Here is a 20933-nt window from a genome sequence, read left to right on the forward strand (position 1 = left end):
TGATAACATTTTATGTTTTTGATTTTTTCTATTGTTATTCTTTTTATTAAACAACCTTCTAAAAACAAAAAATGCCTTATATGTGGGGACGCGATGGCAAAGGAGGATTGGAAAAGTTTGGGTCGATAATATGGAAGTACGACGTGACGGGGCTACAGTGAGTTGGTGATCTTCCGACTGCGCATCTGCTCCAGCCAGTGCTCGTACTGCTGTTCTGGCGTCTGTGGCTCCTGGTAGTAGTGCTGCGGGGGCTCTCCCTCCTCCAGTCTCACAAAATAGTGGCAGTGCTTGTACTCCACCTGGCCAAAGCGACCGCGGCCGTGGCGCCTCACGCCCTTGAAGACGCGTCCCTTCCCCACAAAGGATTCGGCTGTAAGGCAAAGAGAAACAAATCAATGAATAACTCTAATACTGATTTTTACTACGAATATAGCTAGTAAGTTGTACTGTTCCAATCAAACATTGCAAGTTTTCTTCTCGTTTAAGCCCTAATTTAAACATTTTATAAAAAAAAGGTACACGTTTAAAAAAAAGCTTCGAAAAGGTACAACGTTAAGTCGTGTAGAAGATAATTATTTATGTTAATGATATGAAGACTGAAAATGCAACGTGAATTTGACAAAAACATGGAAAAGCTTTTACTTATTTATGCTACCTCAAAGATGGTTAATCCCATTCTTGTCAAACAGGACATAGCGAATGTTTTGGGAACTTTACAAATGGTAATACGATCTATTAGCAAAACGAACAAAAAATGTAAATTAAAGATAGTTCGGATGAATAAACTTCTACAGAGCATCAAGTATTAGTGTATATTTTTAGATTAATAAACCAGACCAAATTATGTGCAGATCCATTTCCTGGGATAAAATCTCTTCCAAAACCCTAATTTTAAGCCGTGTTTTGAGATGGCCTGCTCACCTATCCACAGATTGCTCTTGTATTCCACATTGTGTCGCTCCACGGCCATTTGCTGGGCCTCCAGAATGGTCTCCTTGACATCGGTGGCTCCCTTTTTGAGCACAAAGTTCAGTTGCTTTAGGGCCTCATCAACGGACATGCCGCGAACAAAGGCGGCGATGTACCACATCTTGTCCGGGCTGTATTTGATATTGTTTCGCATGTGGCAGACGTACTGAAAGTGGGTTTTGTCTAGGATTATATGTGAATTGTTAGACAGTTAACCGTTTTCCTTACAGCCTTCCTGGGCTCCTCGTCCGTTTCCTGCGGCGGATGGACTGTCTTGTTGTATTCCAGCCATTTCCGGGGTCCGTAGTTGTACTTGTTCCACTTGGCACACAGGAATCCGGCCGAAGCAGCCGTGTGCAGGGATTTCACTTGGAAGGCAGGTGGATGTTGGTGGCTCAGCATGGCGGTCGGGGCTTCCCCGGTTTTGAGGAGCGCTGCTCCCGGCGGCGCCTGCAAGCGCAGCTGGGCCATCTGACGGATCACCTTTTGCATCATTCTGGCTGGCTAAGTCGGCGATTTCCTCACAAGAAACCAGACAATTTAATCGGGAAAACGCAGACTTCTTTCGGTCGCGTAATCTGCCAGTGTGACCGAGCAATACACCTGAAAAAAATACCACAAAGATTGTGGCAGACCAACTGGGTAACCAATACATGAACCATAATAAAAATTCCTTGTTTTGAAGCTAAATTTCTATCTAGTCCCGTGATTTTTATATAACTAGTACCGACATGAACTATAGTAACTTGTTAGAAAGTTTAAAGCATCTAACGCCGCCAGTTATTGTAAAAATAACGATTGGTCTCTGGGCGATCTGGCAGCGACTGTTTTGTGTGAAAGTATGGTAACTCTTTACAGTACTGTTAAAAAAATTATTTTTGATTTCAATATTTTTCTTACTTATCCAAATAAACGGATTACGGATATGCTATAATGGTATTTTCAATGCTCAAAATAAAAGTTGATAAAAATTAAATCTTATAACCTTTAATCACCATTTCGAAATTTAATTCTTCATAGTTAATCTTGTATGTCATGTTTATTTGCACTTTTTTGTTAGGCTCGCCGCTCTGTTTTTTTTGTATATACCTTGTAACTATAGAATTCCATCACAAAAGTGAAAATTGTTAAGACGCACTAAAATGCGCTGCTTATTATATTTTGAACACGCTTTAACACTAAATATTCAATATATATTTGCTTTCAAATAACATAATAACAATGAAACAAAAACATTGTATACCAAAGACTTTTAAATTAGACAAGACGATAAGAGTAAGAAAATAAAATAAAATATTAAATATAACGATTAAAAAAGTGCAATACAACATTTTGCGTTTAAAATAAATAAAACATTAAAAATATAAATCAGTTTCAAGATCTATTTACTTTTCCTTACTTTGTTTATCTGGAACATATTGTTTAACAAATTCAGTTTCAATATTTAGAGCATTCAAATTTTTATTTCTCGCTCACCCTTAAAACCGCACACGGTCTGGCAACGCCGCACTCGGATTGAACGGCCGCATTGAATGGAATTGCGAACCATGCATTCGGTCGCGTGAAGCGAAACTTGGCTGATGTGAGTGCGGAGCTCTCACGATCGAAACGAAAACTTAACGGGCGCCGGATTCGATTTCAATTCAAAATCTAAATCCATTCGCGTATGCTAATTCAATCGATGGTAATTGAAAGGCGAAACGAAGCTATTTGTGTGCAAATATTGGTGAAGTCCGAGTGCTCAGTGTTTGTTTTTATTAACTTGCAATGCATTTTGCTCTGCCTCGGATTGCCGGCCAAATGCCTGGATAGTCGGATTGCAATAGATTACGAGATCTAGCGATTGCGAATTAAAACCATAGGGATAATGAGCGAACTTTTTTTCATGTGCTGCTCTAGTTTCGAGGGAAAATGAATGTGCGCAAAGGCAATCAAGAAAATGTTGATTTTGCAGATTTTTTTTACAAAAAAAAGTTGTTTAAAAAGCAGTTAATGTTTAATAATTTATCAATGGAATGTTTATTTCTTTGGGTTAAAAAGTCTAAAATATATACAAGTTTTTGTATTGCATATTCTAAATAAAAGAACAGTTCTAAAGATTAAAATTTGAAAAAAAATTTCAAAAATAATAGTTTTGGACATTTTCTAATTCTTAAATAAATACTTATAGTTCATAAACATAAATTTGGTTAGGTTTTTAAATAAAACGTTCTGAATAGGAAAAATATCGTAGCAAATAGATTAAATTTATATTAAATACTGACCGTATGTTATTTAGGTGCAAAGTAAACTTATTTTTTCAATTCATTCATGCGTTTATGCCAACCGAAATAACAACTGAAATGGTAGAAAAACATTCTCTAACGGAAATTACAGCCTTCCCACACGAAACACACCTTTGAATATATTTTCGAGTGGGATGCTCGCACATTTGTAGATGATGAATAAATAAACTTTTGCTATAATTTGGTTGTTAGAGAGCTTTGAGATTGTATTCCACTCTCCCGAGTCTCTAGAGTATCTAGAGTCTCTAGAGTCTCTAGTCCATAGAGTCTCCAATGAGTAGGCGATCTGGCGCGAGCAGTTCACCTATGTATCTATGGCTGCGCTAAGATGTAACTTACAGATATTTGGCGTCATTAGCTCGCTCTCCTTAGTCGTGTTTTAAATCTCGCTGAGATCGCTGCCGAGGTAGAGCAAAAAAAAATAATTTAAAATAAAAATAAAAGTGTACTTAACTAATTACCAACAAAAAGAGATACTAAAAACGCAAACACGCGACGCGCTAAAATTTGTTTTAAACATTTTTTTCAAGTGATGAAGCACCAGTGAAAAGTGCACTCACGAAATAAACAAAAATGTGTTTAAAAACTGCAAATAGCTGAAATCAACAAAGTGAAACAACGCACTGATGTCTCAGCTGTATTGCCTCCTTTTTTTTGTGCAGTGTAAAGATCTGTATATGCACGGCTATATATACACCTAGATATACATAGACGGACTCTGCTGGGCGTAGCACACAGCATACAACTTAGTTTTATTTATTTTTAGATGAACGATCGGTTTTGTTTTTTCCACTAATTTGATGTGTTTTTTTCGTATTCATATCTAAACCATCTTGGCGAGATTGTATGGCGATTCCAGCAAAGACTGCAACTAATTACCTTAAATTAATGAACAAGAAATAGAAAAGTGTTAAAATTCTCTTTCGAACATTTTTCAAATACAATACAAAGATTTGTATATATTGGTAGTCTCATTTTGCCACTAGTTCGACGTATAAATAATACATACATATGAATTAATATATAGTATGAAGTCATTGTCATGATCAATTAGATTGTATGATCGTTAAAATGCCTACACCACATGGTGTGTTCTACAGTAAATTTCTGTTTTTTTTTTTTTTAATTATAAGTCATTTTCGTGTCTATGAATGGCAGTCGCCTATCAATGAATTTAAGTCGCCCACACTCGGCGGAAAAACTAGGCATTATGTATGGTGGAAAATGTGTCAAATGTCACCTGCACACCGCCTACAACTTGTCTTTTTTTCGACAGAGAAAAAAAATCACTGATATTTTGAAATACTATATTAAAGATTTTTTTTTATTACTATTGTTGCTTTTCATCAATGTTCTTTGAAAGTTCGCTTCGAAAAAGTTTCACATACATTTAATTTGTGTGGGAAGTGCTGGCTGGTCTTAACCTGGCTAAAAGTGTGCTGTCTTTGGCCGTTATTTTGTTATTTCGGGCAACCTGTTTGACGGCCCATTACGTCACCATTGGGATGCTGAGCGCAGAAACCGCCAAAATCTAAGCACTCGGCACAAAAGAGCAAACAAGAAACCGTCAAAATTGTCTCACCAATCAGATTTCAAACTTATCTTGGTTAAGATAAATAAACGAACAAGCTGATACCCTAAAACTAATGCTGCGCTGACAGAGTTCTTTCTGTGAAAACATTTCTATTAAGAAACAACAAATAAAATGACCAAAAAAAATGCTAATCTTACAATAATAATAATAGAAAATGTTGACATAACAAAACATATTGCAAGACACAAAATAGAGTTTATTGGATTTTTGGCATTGAAAAGCGACGAGTAATGTGAAAAGAAACTGAACCGTGTAATAAAGACCTATTTGGAATACCCGTAATTGCCCTGACATCCGACCAGCCCGAACTACCTCGCCCACCTCGTGATTTACCAAGGCCAAGATAGCTTGGTTTTGAGAAAAACAAACCGGAGACACTGTATTTGCTGAGTTAAAGAATAAGGTTTTTTTTTGTTTTCTGTGCTTTTGCCGTTTTGGAATCTCAACGCATTTCGGCCAAGGTTGAGTTTATATAATAAATAAAGCCGCGTGTGTGTGTGCATCTCTTTTGACCATATGTTATAATACTTCTCGATCTCGATCGACAGCTGTGAAGATGCAAGCGTAAAAGTGGCAAGTTCTCGATGCAAGTCCAACGAAACCCATTCGAAAGAAAGTAAAAAAGCAGAAGAAAGAACTCACCGAAAGAAAGTCGTTTAAAATGAGTGGAGATTCATTCCACCAGCGGATGGGTCAGCTCCTGTCGCTGATCCTGATCCTCCTGCTGATCGCCGTGTCCACCGATGGCTACAACATCGATCTGCCCAGTTACGTCCGTTTCCGGCAGTCCAGGAACTCCATGTTCGGGTTCAGCATTGCGATGCACAAAGGTCGCAGTAATTTCTACAGCAATCTGCACAAGTAAGTAGGAAAATTCCAATCTAAATCCTTTTTTTTTAATTACTAACGAATTTTTGGCAGCCCTAGTACATGCATTAGGTTTACTTTGTGTACTAGATTTCATTAAAAAAATTGTTAAATAAATAAATAAGTGTATACCATCCAAAAATTACTATTAAGGGATATTACAAATATAGAAGATAACCAGTTGCAAGACTCATAATATAAGACAAAGATGTTAACAATATGTTGAGAGATTTACGATCAACTGGTTATTATTTCTCGTAACATTAGTTGTACTTGTACTCGTTCACCAAGTCAAGTTGTTAATAGGGTCATTCATTTCCCTTTATCTTTAAACGACCCCCTTGACATTTTCTTCTATGATTTTCTTTTCAATAAATTATCTTCATTAGGAGAAATGTGCTTTAAGCTTAGCCCCATTTGAGATAAGTGAATTAAGTGAGATTTAAGCGTGCCTTATGTTTTATGAAGCTTGTTGGCACATAATCTGAAAAGAGCCGGAATGCATGCTGCTATCTTCAAATTTGCTTAAATATATGTGATGCTGGTGGACTTATTATAAAACTATTTCTTTTTTTTCTAAAGAAAAACGATTGATAAAATATTTTGTTTAATTTTCACATGTTACTCTTATCAGTATGCATTTCCCGGATACCATTTGGCAAGAATTAAGTCGTTGTTTAGCTCCCAAATTTCATAAGATCACCACTTTGGTTTGTATGTTTTTTGGCAGCGTAGAGTAGTTTTTCCTGAAGATAATCCCGTGACATGTTAATCTGTGAGTAGAGATATTCCACTGTTCTCGCAGCACGCATCCACTTCCCCTATCTTGAGGAGCGTGTAAATATCCATTCAGAATGCTAAACGACCATTCATTTCAATCGCCACAAGATAGCGTTGCAGTCGCAGAGATTCATTGATAAATAGCCGATGGAGTGGCGCAGAGTGTCACATTGCACTGGGGGCCATTTAAATCTATCTGGGGCAGTTTTCGACTTTGAGGCGGAAAATTTAATGGGCCCTCCTCTTCGAGAGCCTGACCCCCTGACAAATGGCAAAAAAAAACATATTTCCCGCCTCACCCAATACATTCACTCTATTCAAGTTGGCCGTTGGATTGAAGCGATAGCTTTTCTGAACCCACAAAGTTGATGGACCGTGCTAATCTCATAGTCTCAGTGCAACACTCTGCGAAAATCCAATGCGAAAGCTAAATTGGGGTCTTACTTCGTTATTTCATTTTATATTAGAAAAATTTAATGATTGGGTATTTTTAACCATTTTTTTTAGAGAACATTATGATGATACAATAAATAGACAACTAGTGGTACAAGTTTCATACTGAGATTTGGAGTAATTAATATCTTTAAAATCTCCAGAAGTTATTTCCTGAAGATATCAAAAATTGTATTTCTAATTACTAAATCTATGTGAACTGACATATTTGTTACTCAATTATTTAAAGACGTGAGTCAATTGTTAAGGAATAGCCATGTAAATTGGTAATACAAATTGGTAAGTCTACCTAAATATTACCAAGGTTATATCACATATATTATTTTAAATTATTTAGAAATATTTCTGATATATTTTCTGTGTATTGTGGGACCCAGTGCTAGTCTGCTTAGACTTTTCGCACGTTAGCTGGATTGTTATAGGAGGAGTGGGAAAATGGGGACTGAAAACTGAAGACAGTTCGAAGACTGAATACCCGAGTTGAGGTCGAGCTGCAGATACGTACCATCGATAGAGAGAGTGGCTGGGTGAAAGAGTGGCGAGGCGAACAGGCTATCAGGGAACAGCATCTGGCTACGTGTGTGAATGGCCTTTTGGCCGTTTGCACTTCTTTCTTCGCCATGAGACCCTGACTCTATAATCCATATACACATATATACACACGCCCGGCTACAGATACGAAAACAAATGAAGAGCTGCCGCGCTAAGTGCACTTAAAAGCAACCAAAATTATTTAAATGCAGCGTTAAAAATGTTTACAATTCAATAAACAGACGCAAACAGAGACGGAATTTGGTTAGACCCTGCCCCAGAAGAGGCGACACTTCAAGATACAGATACATAGATACATAGATAAAAGTGCAGAACAAAAACTTAGCACCGAGCGACTTCTAACCCAAGTTGGATGAACTCTGAATGCTCTTTGTCAGCTTGAGGTAGCAAAAAATGTTATCAGTGAAAAGTATCTCCAAGAAAACTAATGAAGTTGAATCTGTAAGATAGAAGTTTTTAAAATTAAAACTAAAAACGGTCCAGTATTTCTAGTCTTCAAAAACAGTAAATATGGGATTTTTTGGGTATAACATCATTTATAAGTATTATATTAATCTGGTAGAGAGGCGAAATCTCACAAGTGGGACACTTTATTTCCAAAATTCGGACCTTCTTTCCCTTTTTGGGTTAAATCTCTTATAATGTCTTATAATTTCTTACCAATTTAATATTATTAAATAAAGAGTAAGTGTTTTGTATGTATTTTAATTCATCAGAACTATTAAAAATGTATTTTAAAAATAAACCTATTAAATATATATTTTTCCATAATTACTAGATTAATCAATTTTAGACTTTAATTACATTTTTGAAATGTTTGTGACATAATGCGAGCTAATAAATCTATATATACTGCGTTGCTCGGGACACATTGATAGTACTATCTGCACCATGTTCGAACTTCATATAGTATTGCCTATCAGGGCATGCGATTCCGTTTCCCCGAAGAGTCGCCAATCTGAGAGTGATTTTCTGGGTTCTCCGTGGAGCACTACCCAGCTGCCGAAGGGCATTACTGAAAAAGTTTTAAAAGGTCTACGTTAAAAGCTTAAAATTACCTGACTCCATTCTGCAGCCTCATGAGATAATTGTGTGCTAACTCAGAAAACAAAAGGCGACAACGAAGTCAGGAAAGTGGTAAATAAGACACAAGGTGGCTAAGTAACTTGTTGTGGTTATTGTTTATAAGGCAACGGCCTAAAGTTGTTGGCCAATATGTGGTTTGCCCTGAGCAGAGCGGCAGCAATTAATACAGCACATGGGTGTATTCGTATCTGCAGAGGCATTTTGTATCTCCATAGTCATAGTCACCTGCAAATGTGTACCTGTACCTGTATCTTCAATTGTATCTGTATCTATCTCGGCGCGACATAGTTTTGTGTGGTGTCTGCTATTTACGGTCAAGTGTTCCGAGTGGCAAGGTTGTCGCCGCTTCACCCAATTGGCCAAATAAAGCCGTTTGTCCGTTAACCAGAACGAGAGTCGATCGGTTGGCCACAACGCAAGTTTCCTTATAGACGGATAATGGCCAGGCCAACTCATTAGCCTGACCCCGTTCCTCATGACTTTCCTGCTTTTGGGATCCTTTAATCGCTATCTAGTTCAGCTATCTGCTTCTCAACCGAATGGCTTTATTACGAGCACGTGATTTCACTCTGTTTGCCAGCCAAGTTTATGGTCATTAACAGAATAATATTTGCATTAGCCGGCGTTTGAGTTACTTAACAATAATTTATTTTACCAAGATTATCTTGATTTGTTTATATTGTAATAAAAGTTAAACTTATTTTGCACAAAGATTATATATAAAGTTGCTATCTTTTAAAATTTGTATTAACTGATTATGCTTATCAAAAAGTCTACTAATTTATAAAGCTATTTAATGATCAAACGAATATCCACCTCTTTAATTAGTACGACATTTTCAAAAACTTTAGATTAATGTCAAACATTTTGAAAACCATTTTCATGAGCTGCTCTCAAGATAGCATCTCCGATGGCTTCCTCAAATTATTTTTAGCCACTTCTCCAGTAGCCCACCAACATCGCGGCAAAGGAAGATCACTTGAGGAGTTCATTTAAGGTCTCCACCTCCATCCTCCGCTATTTCTATATAGTTTTCCCTCAGTTTTCCTCCAGTAAGTGGGCTGCAGGGGTCTGGGCAATCGATCTATTGCATAAACTCAAATAAACTACTGTCAGCTGCAGCTGAGATCGCATCGATCGTTTGTCTCTCGGCCTTTTTGTTGTGGTTATGAAATGGCAAAAACGGCGGCAGGCAATGAGAACTGTAATTGATTTCAAATATTTATGCTGTACATACACGGAGAAAAATAATGGGAATTATTGCATCATAGGAAATAGGTAGTTTTCTCTATTACCCAGTGTCATAAATATATCAATACATTGCGTTGTTTTATTTTAATGCATATGCTAAAATTAATTTTAATGGCAAGTCTAGATTTTATGTTTTTAAAATGTTATTTTATTGGTTAAATTTACAATATTTTTAAACGCAAGCAGACTATATTTTAATTGCTTAATATTGCAAATCGAAAGTTAAAATAATATATATTTTTTTAAACCATTTTTATGGCTTCTTATTTTTTCTCTGTACGCGGATACTTGGCATTTTCATTTGTTTGGCCGAACCGCCTTAATTGCCGCTTGATTGCGGAGTCTCGAGTGGCGGAGTAGATATCCATCGGAGATCGTCGATCACTGATCACTGATCACCGATCGCCGATCGCGGATCAGCTGGCCATACGGGGCCTGGTAAAACGGAAGTGTCAATGTGTAAAAAAGGTGCTGGGAAACCGCACACGCACTTAGGTACCGTGAAATGGAAAATGGGAAATGGAAAATGGTCAATGTTAAATCGCTCAATGGACAAAACAAACGGTCTGCAGCGCCGGGTATGTCACGTGTGCAGGGGTTTTCAATTTTCGGCTTTCGGTTTTCAATTTCCCAGACCTCCGGGGGGCGCACACATGTTTAGCGCCGACACGCCTTCGCAGTCGCCCACTTTTCCCAAATTTCCCTCAGTTTTGGCTTCGATCCTCACCCTCATATCGTAGGTTAGGGATAGGAATAGGTATTGGGATAGGAATAGGGATCTAATCGTTTCGGTTCCTTTACGCGGCCTGACTCCGCAAGTGAGTTGACTGTTTTCCAAACGAAATGTTTCCCCCTTTTATTTACATCGTGCATTACTTAAAAGGTTACGAGTGACAGTGTCCCTCAAAAGTCAGCCTATATCACCGGAAGTGGGGTTCATATGTGCCAAACAAAAGTATTCTCCGAAGCCTAGAAAAAATTCAAATAATGCTAACCAAAACTTGAGAAATGCAAATGGTATAATTATGAGTTTTGAACAGATCAGCGGAAATTGGAGTGATCTCTTGAAAGATTTTCTGCTGAGATCTTGTTCTCTTTAAAAAAAACAATACCAAAATGCTGATGATTACAAACCGATGACACAACATTTAAGTGGTTTGAAAATGTAAGCAAAATATTTTGACAATATTTTTGAAAAAGTTAACTTCTTCTTTATTGTATTGTTTATTAAAGACACTGGCATAGGAACCTATTAAGACCATTTTTAGATCCAGATTACTAAGATCAAGAAAAGTTAAAGATAATTCTTATTCATATATATATTTTTGTTTATTTTAATTTAGGTTAATTATTAATAAAAGATTCTAATCAATCAATCAGCAATTTAATTTTCAATTACCCAGTCGAACAGTATATGTGTCTGAAATGTAGCTGATCCTGCAGCTGTCTTTGAGTACATAAGTCAACTTACTTTTCTGATGCACTGTGAAGTGAATTCATTCAGGAGGCGAATGTGTGGCAGGAAGCATGCGCAGCTTCACACGAGCCCCGCACCCACATCATTCGGAAAGTGAATTGGAGTGGGTCCAGAAATCGCATTGGGAATGGAACATATATATATATATATATATATATAATATGTATGTCTGCCTGTCTGCCCGTCACATCCTGCGAGCATGTGTTCAGCGAATGACTCGGAAGTCGTCGGGGGTTAAGAGAGGCGGTAATTTTCGAAGATGTTATTTTTAAAACATTATTTTTATTGCTGTTGGTTTGTTGGTTGGTGCTGCTGCACGCGACGACGAAGCCTCAAAGTCGAAGGTAATTCAAGACGGGTCCCTGGGCATACTCAATTTAGCATTCGAGGCGCGATCCAACAGAGGGTTTCCATTCCATACCAGTTTGTTGTATTGTATTGTTTTGTATCTCCTATTCCCTGAATTATGTTTGCAAGACATGTGTGTGGAAAATTGGTTTTCGATCTATCCTTTTCTGCGATCCTTCCCAATTGAGACATTCAACTGTATTGGAATTGGGAATGGAGAATCGAACAATCGCATTTGTTGGTTTGGCGCCTGGCCCGATGTTATTTTCACTTTTCAATTGACTCGCATTGATTTTGATTATTTTATAGGCCTGGCATTGTGTGCGGCGCGGGGGTTTTGATCTTTAAAAGGTCCACTGAACACCAAAACACCAAAACAATATCATCGCATTTCGGGCTGACGCGTGCTCCACAATTTACAAATTAAAATTACGTAAGCCAGAACGCTTGACTGCCTCAAATTCATTTGGCAATGGAGAACATTTACACTGCGTTGCATCAAAAATTTACAACAATGAATGTATTATTTTTCAAGACATTTCAGTGTGCTGAATTCAAATCTGGGCAGGAAAATGTACTTGCACGCTTTTTAGTCATAAATAAAATAAATTTTGTTTAATAATATTGCCAATTTTCACAAAAACACTAACGTTAAGGCCAGATACTTTCAAAATACTTCAAAAATAATGTCCAATTCTGTTAATAATGTTAGGAAAGAAATTATCATAAAAGTACGAAAATAGGGTTTTAATTTTAAAAAGGAATAAAAAAATAAATAAAATTAAATAAACATATGCTTAATAGCTTTCAACAATTTAAACTTTTATAACGTCACCATGACATTTAATCTTTTATTTTACTCTGACGTCTTTTATGAAAGTTTATCACATTTTTCAAATTCATGGCATTGAAATGAACACTGGAGTATAGTGCAATACTTGGAATTAATTGAAGTGAGTCAAGTAAACCAATATAAATTTATCATCGATTGAAGAATGGTTTGTTTTGGGAATTTTCTTATTCATTGATTCATTTAAATAAAAATGCAAATGGAAAGGCGCCCCCTCAAAAAATTGGTGGAGGAGAACCAGTGGATTGAGAACCTGTTTGAGATTGTCTCATTTTTGTTTGTCCATAAATTAATATTAATTATATTTAACGGAAAGCGAGAGAATGATCGAATCGACGCTGTTCGATGAATACGAATGATGTCAGCACCGAGAACAGTGCAAAGATAAATAGATAGAGAAGTGGACGTAGAGGCACTAATTAAAGCTTTCGAGTATATGTTTTTACTACTAAAAACCTCGCTCTGTAATAGAATCCAGCTGCTTATTAGTGTATTTTTAAATCATTTCAAAATACATTGGAAATGCCACTAGAACACAACAGATTGCAAACTTCCAAAGACCCGCTTCATTCATTCATTTGAAACCCTTCCATTTATTGGAGTACACTTGGATAGTTGTTTTTATACACCAATAAAAAAAATTAAAGGGAGAAAAATATCACTTGATTAATAAATATATTAAATTGCTTTTGAAATATTTAACAAGAATTTAAATAAATTTATAAGAGATGTGGATGAAACGAATTGTTCTGATTCTTTAAGCCAATTTAGATTTTTCAAATATTATTTGGCTCTTGATTTTTCGCTCAGTGCACTCACTCGCCCATTCAGAGGAAGTTCCGTTCGCGATCTCCTTTGAGTCGCTCCCTCTCGAGTTTCACGCATCTGTGCGATTTTTATGCCCTTCAAAGGGTATTTTAATTTCAGTCAAAAGTTTGCAACGCAGAATATGAAAACAAATGATAACTTCATTGTTTATAGACTTATATACAACGAGACATAATTAATTTTAACCTTTTCAGATGGACTGTAGCACTCAATTTATCGACTGTTTTTTAACGTATAAGCATCGAAATCGAAATATATTCGTTTTATGGGATATTTTACTTTTGCAATGGCCGCAAGGGTATATAAACTCCGGCTTGCCGAAGTCTGTTTCAATTCTTGTTGCTTAAGTGAAGCGTCAAATTGTTGCATGTGGGCCGAGCAGGTCGGCCAATAAGGGGGCGGGTCATCAAGGGGGTGGTAAATGGGGCGGGGCGGGGCAGGGCAGGGGCGGCGGCAAGAGGGTGGGGGTTTTAATCAACTCTCAAGTGTTTGATTTGTACCATTTGCGGCATGCCTCGTATAGCATCCGTAAAAGTCTACACAGAGAGAGAATATACAAAATGTACTTTAATTTTTCATAAATATCATATTTTATATTCCTAAATTGATTTTAACACAAGAAATACAACTTCAGATTATATATTTTTACACATTGTAAATACCTATCGTCAATTTTGTATTATTACAAAATTATATGATTTTACAGAAATCTAATTTTTTGTATACTACAATTTCGAAATATTTAATTGATATCCACTTGAAATTGATATTTCGATGTGAATAAATACTGAAAGGATGGCTTAATTTTGGCTGTGCATGCATTCGCATTCCGTTTTATTATTTTCAATTTTAATGAAGGCCCATTTAGTGCACCCTAGGGTTAAGCTGGGCACCCTTTTCTTTTCTGTTCGCCGCACTTCCGCATTCAATGCAAATGACAGCTGTCAATATGCGTGCCATGATGAACTGCTGCCCCTGGAGGAGGACGGTGCCACTAGAACCGCCAGACTGAGATCAGCACCACCATAACCACCAGAACCACTAGCACCACCGCTCGAGCCACTGACTCGCAGAAATCCAGAGCTCTGGGGAGGAAAAGATCGAGGGTGCGGGCACGGCTGCCTCATAAAGGGGGTGGCCAAAGGTCGAATAGGGAGGGAGGGTGATCGGCTTGGTTGAGGCAACTCCAAGAATCCGCTTTAAAGTGTTAAAAGAATGGCATAAGCCTGGAAGTGGGACATCAAAGGCTCTGGGCAGGGTTGAGCCTTGAAGAGCTGATTAATAAAATTCTTCCATTTATAATTTAAAAACTAACATTGTATTTTTCATGAAAAAGCTAGACCTTTTTGTTTAAGTATTTAGTTAGTTAAGTATAACAGCTAGGATTCATTTAATATAGAAAGGAAACAACATTTATTTCCAAATTTATAAAAAATTAATGCTTTTAAATCAAACTTAGGATCTTAAAAAACATTTTAAAAAATCTTGGTGTTTTGGTCTTTTCTGCTTAATTTTAATAGTTCTTAAAATGTTTATTTAATTATGTTAGCAGTTTTACAGTTCGTTCTTTGAAAAAAAGGACTTAGGCTTTGGAAATCCTTCTGTGAACATGACCACAATCATGCAATGTATATGATATATTTTGACCCTGCCTATTTGTATATTAATAAGGTATCCTTATGTTTTATCTTGCAGCGTTAGCTTGATCGTTGGAGCTCCCAAATACGACACATCCCGTTACCAACAGGGCGTGACGGAGGCCGGCGCCGTCTTCAAATGCAGCCTGAACGATGACGACTGCAAATTGGTGCCATTCGACTCCAAAGGTAAGTTAATCGAGGCAAAACACTTAAGTCAGGCACCCATTTTTCGAGTCTGTGTCTCTGGGTTTGATCGTGAGAAGATGGCAGTTCTCTAGCGGATAACTTGGCGCCAATCCCCGCCAGAAACTGGCGCCAGGGAAGCACAAATCGCAATTTGTTTATTTATGGCCTACACGCATGCGCAACCTTTTAGTATGCAAAATGCGAGGAATGCACAACGTGCAGTGGCAAAAATAAAAAAATAATCAAAAAAAAGAAGAGAAAAACCAAACTGCAATAATATATATTTTTAGACAATTGCCGGGAACATCCTGGGCATAAAACGGAAATGATAAACTTACTCACCAACCTCCCGGCCACACTTCCTCGCTGCAAAGTTGTTTGCATATTTTTCCCATTAAGTGACGGCTCTGCACTCTGCGTTTGTCTGCCATAAATATGCAATTTGATTTTGCAAGGCAGAGCGACAAAAAAAAAAAAAAGAGAAACATCGGGTAAAAGTTATTGACACGTGCCCCATCAGACTGCAGACTCGATAATGGATGTTGGGTAACCATAATGCCCACTTGGGGGGTGTGCCCCATACATTAACAGTCCCTGCCCCAAGTTCCCTTTCAATTTCGCTAAAATAATATATAAATCTCTGCTCAAACTCATGCTTAATGTGGCTAAAAATAAAATGAAAAGGAGTCAACAGGTGCTTCATTCAGCTCGCAGGTTCGTTTGGCCACCAACTAATGTGTTTCATGGGCTCTGATTCACCTGGCCCTGTCATCCATCCATTAGTTGTTAGATCTTATTCACCTTTCATCTTGGAATTGCTTATTTTACTTCCGACTAAAAATGCAAAACTGCGAAGAAAGGAAATACTTGCGTTTTTGTCCAAACGCAAAACTCAATACTCAATGATTCATGATTTATTAATTTTAAATTATTAGTTCACCGCTGACTCAGTAAATATTTCTTGACTGATTATTTATAATTAGGAATTGTGGTTGTGATTGTGCTATTTTTTTTTAAGTCTTTGATCGGGATAAACATTTCCGGCGAACTCTCAAGTGAATCATTTGGGATGACTATCCTTTACAAAATATCACATTATATATCGACCAATTTCCTTTACCCATTATTCACTTAAATTTTCCATAATTTTTGCACCAATCCATGGCTCATCCATCACTCTTAATTACCATTTTTAGTGAATTTATCTGTGCCGTGTGCCATTTAAACCTCATTAGGCCTTAAAGCACCCGCCCAAAATCTGTACAGTCCGCACAGCACAGCAATATTAAAGCCTCTATTGCAAATTGTATACTCCCCATGACACCTCACGTTGCCCCTGAAATTGTGTCATAAATCACTGACAAAAGGAAGTGACCATCATCATTATTGTCCACGTTGTCCTCAAGTGTTTTGTGTTCTCAGTGTAGCTTAATTAGTTTGCCTTTTCCCTTTCCCCTCCTAAAAAATACATATAAATTTCACTAAATTGTTCATTTCCGTTCACATTTTGTCAGAATTATTTCCACGTCTTTGTTTTTGCTGTCTCCGTTTTATTCTTAATGTTTACCCGCTTAAGTCGTATTTTTGAAAATTAGGTTTATTATCTTTGCTGATCGCCGTCGTCTTGCAATTTTAATTTGCCAACTAAATATGTCGGTTATTTATTTGTAGAGATATTCATTTGTATTTTTTTCACCTGTACTAGGCAACAATCGGAATACGGAAAAGGAGGTCGTGGACAGGAAATCCTATCAATGGCTGGGCGCCACGGTGGCCACAGGACGCGATAGTGACTTGGTTGTGGTAAGTTCTAAACACGATATTATATTTTAAAGTATAATATAGGATATACATGGTGTAAAAGCTCAAGGAATATCAATGATTTTAAAATATTTTTATGGCCAAAAAAATTGCAGAGCAACATTAGCTTTCACTTTAATTGAAAAGGTTACTCCAACAAAATGACTGAATTTATTGTTTTATATGTATATCCATGCCGTAAAGTCCTAAAATAGTTAGTATCGCTTTAAAAAGATATAACCCACCGATGACTCCCATTATCGCCCTTTAAAATCCTGATTTATGGGGGTAAACAATGTGAGAAGTGAACAGACAGATACTTTCATTTTCCGCAGACCGCAAGACGACCTACTAACTGAAAAGCAAACCGCTGGAAAAACCTTGTTCGATTTTAATGTTCGTCAGTTCGATGATGATGGCATCATCATCCGCGGCGACAGAGCTCGTTAAAATGTCAAATTGCATTGAAAGTGCAAGGGAACTAATGGTATTTTGGCCGAGAGCTGGGCATTTCGCCCACCTCATCGCCCAACTGACACCTTTTCTATCATATGTCAAGGAAATCTCCGTTGAAAATTACCTTTTTTATGGCTGTCATTCGGTATGCGATGGATTTCGCCGTTGGATGTCAGTGGGTGTTCGGGAAAACTATGTTCTCAATGGATTCGGATTTCGATTTCGATTTTGATTTCGGTTTTCATAGTTTCTTGTTGTTTTGTCATCGCTGCGGTTCGGCGGTGGATTGCGTCAAGTAGACCACAAAAGAAAACCAAGAGCGATATAAAACCATAATAAGATACCAATGCTCAGAGACAGTGTTTTGTTGGTACACAGAAAGAAATTGTCAACATATTATTTGGGTAAAGAAATATAGATACTGTATCGAATTTAAAATATGAGAAGTAGGTCTTTTACTGCCAAATTCCGCTTTCTAAGTTTAAAGCGGCGTTAGGAAAATTATCAAAATTTCTTTGTCCCAAAATATTACTGATAAGAGACAAGTAGTGCCACAATCTAATACATTTTTCTCTGTGCACATGTGCTTAGTGCTTTTCTGCTTTGGGAACTCGGATTCTTTAAGGTGCGCCACGTCTCGCAACTTTGGTTAATTGCGTTGGCGTTGGCTTCTTTTGTTGGCCGCTTGTTGACTGCCCACCCACCATAAACATTTGATTTTCACTTTAGTTCTCAATTAACTTTGATTTGGCCCATTTGATTTGGCCGTGGCGCACCAAGAGCCGTTAACATTGATGGCCAATACGTCCTTTTCCCTTGCTTTCCGCTCCCTACCCTTGGTGTATTGTGGCCAGGTCAGGTCACTTCCGCCACGCGCTCTCCTGTCGGGGATTGGGAAACTCGAATTGGGAAATGGGAAATGGGAACCTGGAACTGGGTCTGGGACTCGGACTGGGACTGGGACTGGCCTTCAAAAGCCCATTAACCGAATGGGGAGGAGCAGGTCATCGATTGGTTTTCGTTACGCCAAGTGCCCCACAGAATTACTGGGCTACATCATCATCCCGGATTACATCAGTCGGTGGGTGATTGTGGACTTGCTAGAATTATTCGCCAATCCCTCATATTTTTGAGTATTAAAACTGGTTTCTGGAAGGTAGGAGATTTATTTAAGTTAGTGATTTCATTAACTCATATTTTTAATAAAATTTAAGTGAGAATTAATTTGATTGAGAATATCAATAAGAATTTCTGTATAAACCATTTTCAAACGGAAAATCCAATGACATGGTTTATTTTAAAAAGTCTTTTAAACGCACACGTAACGTAACACAACAAGAAATGAAACTAGCTTCGGAATATTGCGAAAAACATTCACTTAACTAGTCCATAACTTTTCTTAAAGAAATCAGATTTTAAATGTGCGTTCTTCTAAATAATTGTGATTATATTATCTAAAAACTGTTTTTAAATCTTGACTTGTATTTTTGGGTAGATTTTTTGTCATTTTTACGATGTAACCCTTTCCAAATTTTCGAAAAATGGCCTTGCAGAAAATGACCTAAGCCTGCACGTTTAAAGACATAACTATTTCTCCGAATTCAAAGTGGTATACTTCTAAAAACTTGTTGTTTAATTTCCTAAAAATCTGTATTCAAGACTTGGTTTTTTTTTTAGTCGGTTTTTTTAGCTTGGCAAAAAATTTAATGACGAAAATAAAGTCGTTGTTCTTTTCCGATGCATATTGCATTGGCAGCTTCGGCTTACATAGAATCTCTTATCCTCACTTATTTTAAAAAGTTCAGTTGTGTTCTCTTTATTTAAATTTTATTTATTATAATTATGGTACATACCCGGTTAAATCCTTGATGCACTGCATCCGGTCAAAGTAAGATAGTATCGCTGCCAGCCTCCTTCAGCCGCTTCTCAATCACGTGGAATTAGAATTTCGAAAATTAATTAATTTTTTGTAATTTTTTGACTAGAACTGGTTGGGAATTATAATTTCCCTGGGAGAGAAAAACTTAACAATGACGATGACTGACCAATTACATTTTCTTAGCATTACATTAACATTACATGGATTTTATTTAACATTTACCATGTGTTATTATTTAATGTTAACTGTTAATTGATGTTGATAATTTATTGATGATTGTTGATTGTCGTTTGTTGATTGTTTATTAATGATTGTTGGTTGCTGCTTGTAGATTGTTGAATGGTGCAAGTTGCATGTTGCATGTTGCATGTTGCATGTTGCATGTTTCATGTTTCATGTTGCATGTTGCATGTTGCATGTTGCATGTTGCATGTTGCATGCTGTATGTTGTATGTTGTATGTTGTATGTTGTATATGCTGCATATTATATATTTCATGCTGTATATTGTTGGTTATTGATAAATAAAGGAGGTGTCAAAAACCTGCGTTTAAATCTTAGTTTGTATTCTTGGGTCGGATATATGCCCTTCACTATGTTGCAAACGTTTTACTGGAATTATAATACCCTACAAACAATTGCAATCAGTTTTATAAGCTTAAGTTACCCGAAGCGACCTTTAGCCTGCCTCATTTTTTAGGCATGTCAACCATTTCCATTCTTTAAAACCAAATTGTTTTGTCGTGTTCCCGACTTATTTTCTTGCAGCTTAACATATTTTGAACGATTTCTTGTTGGCTTTGTTTGGGCTTTCTTTTCGCTTGGTTTTAGTAGTTTTGAGGTCTCTGTCTGTATTTGGGCTTTTGTTTTTTGGCCGATTTTGCTGTTGTTTCGGTATTTTTTTTTTGTTCATGTGGTTTATTGCCCATGTTTGGAGCAGAGTGCATACCAAAACGCCAACGATAAATTTTTGAGACATTAAACTGCACTTTTGCAGACGCCGTCGGTTCTTCCTGTTTTTGTTTTTGTTGTTGTTGTCGTTTTTGTTGGGGGAGCAAAGTCAAAAACAACAACGGCTAAAGTCAAAAGTCAACACGTTTGACATGGTCGACATGCAGACGTTACCATTGCGAATCGAATGCCAAAGAATATCTGGAGTCCCCCGGGCCAGATGCAGATGCAGATGCCAAATCGGCTAGGCCCATGGCCAACTCCAGTCCCCCGATACTCCGATCCTCCCCCGCCACATATACTATACATATATATATATATACCTACATCTGTGTATATCTGTGCCATATTTGAGTTCAATAGCGCTGGCAATTTCACAGATCGTGTCGATGATCATGTTGCAATCGAAACACTGCAATCCAAACAACAACTCTCCCAGAGAATAAGAACTATAACCGAATTTATATTACCTTTAAATATTTATGGATAGTGCAAAAGAAAATGTTGAATTTTATTTAACATATAAATGTTTCAGTAAGTAACCTAATAAAATGGTTTATAACATTTTTTTATGACAGAAATTGAGATTTAAAAATTTTACGAGATTAAACGCAGAACTTTATAAAGAATTTTATCAGCTTGTTAGAAAAAAAACAGATGTCTTAGGACCCGGAAATAACACA

General features: G+C 37.0%; 2 protein-coding genes across 7 annotated transcripts in view; one reads left to right on the forward strand and one right to left on the reverse strand.

Moving 5' to 3' along the window:
• Positions 1 to 41: 41 nt before the first annotated feature.
• LOC108048353 (39S ribosomal protein L22, mitochondrial) lies at positions 42 to 1575 on the reverse strand. The gene is made up of 3 exons (XM_017128933.2): positions 1198 to 1575; positions 922 to 1135; positions 42 to 370 (listed from the first exon to the last, which is right to left on the reverse strand). The coding sequence occupies exons 1-3, from the start codon at positions 1462 to 1464 to the stop codon at positions 153 to 155; spliced, it is 699 nt and encodes a 232-aa protein (XP_016984422.1). The 5' UTR covers positions 1465 to 1575; the 3' UTR covers positions 42 to 152.
• Positions 1576 to 2533: 958 nt separating this feature from the next.
• LOC108048336 (integrin alpha-PS2) overlaps positions 2534 to 20933 on the forward strand; it is a 35441-nt gene continuing 17041 nt past the window's right edge. For 2 of the 6 annotated variants that reach the window (XM_017128895.2, XM_017128899.2), the window contains exons 1-4: positions 2534 to 2653; positions 5397 to 5709; positions 15036 to 15166; positions 16872 to 16969. In XM_017128895.2, the coding sequence (XP_016984384.1) occupies positions 5510 to 5709; positions 15036 to 15166; positions 16872 to 16969 (429 nt within the window). In that variant the 5' untranslated portion in view covers positions 2534 to 2653; positions 5397 to 5509. Of the gene's footprint in view, positions 2696 to 3497; positions 3661 to 3767; positions 3918 to 5396; positions 5710 to 15035; positions 15167 to 16871; positions 16970 to 20933 lie in introns of those variants that run through there. The other 4 variants (XM_017128897.2, XM_017128896.2, XM_044460834.1 and 1 more) reach the window with 4 other exon arrangements.

The sequence above is a fragment of the Drosophila rhopaloa genome, unplaced genomic scaffold (genome assembly GCF_018152115.1).
Source record: "Drosophila rhopaloa isolate 14029-0021.01 unplaced genomic scaffold, ASM1815211v1 contig_3, whole genome shotgun sequence".
Lineage (NCBI taxonomy): Eukaryota > Metazoa > Arthropoda > Insecta > Diptera > Drosophilidae > Drosophila > Drosophila rhopaloa.

Bases quoted from the DNA above. Each gene is read 5' to 3' on its own strand.
- LOC108048353 (XM_017128933.2), bottom strand. From the start codon at position 1,464: ATGATGCAAAAGGTGATCCGTCAGATGGCCCAGCTGCGCTTGCAGGCG. The intron at 1,136-1,197 runs GTAAGGAAAACG...ACCCACTTTCAG, and splicing joins ACGAGGAGCCCAGGAAGGCT to TACGTCTGCCACATGCGAAA. The intron at 371-921 runs GTGAGCAGGCCA...TTTGCCTTACAG, and splicing joins CAAGAGCAATCTGTGGATAG to CCGAATCCTTTGTGGGGAAG.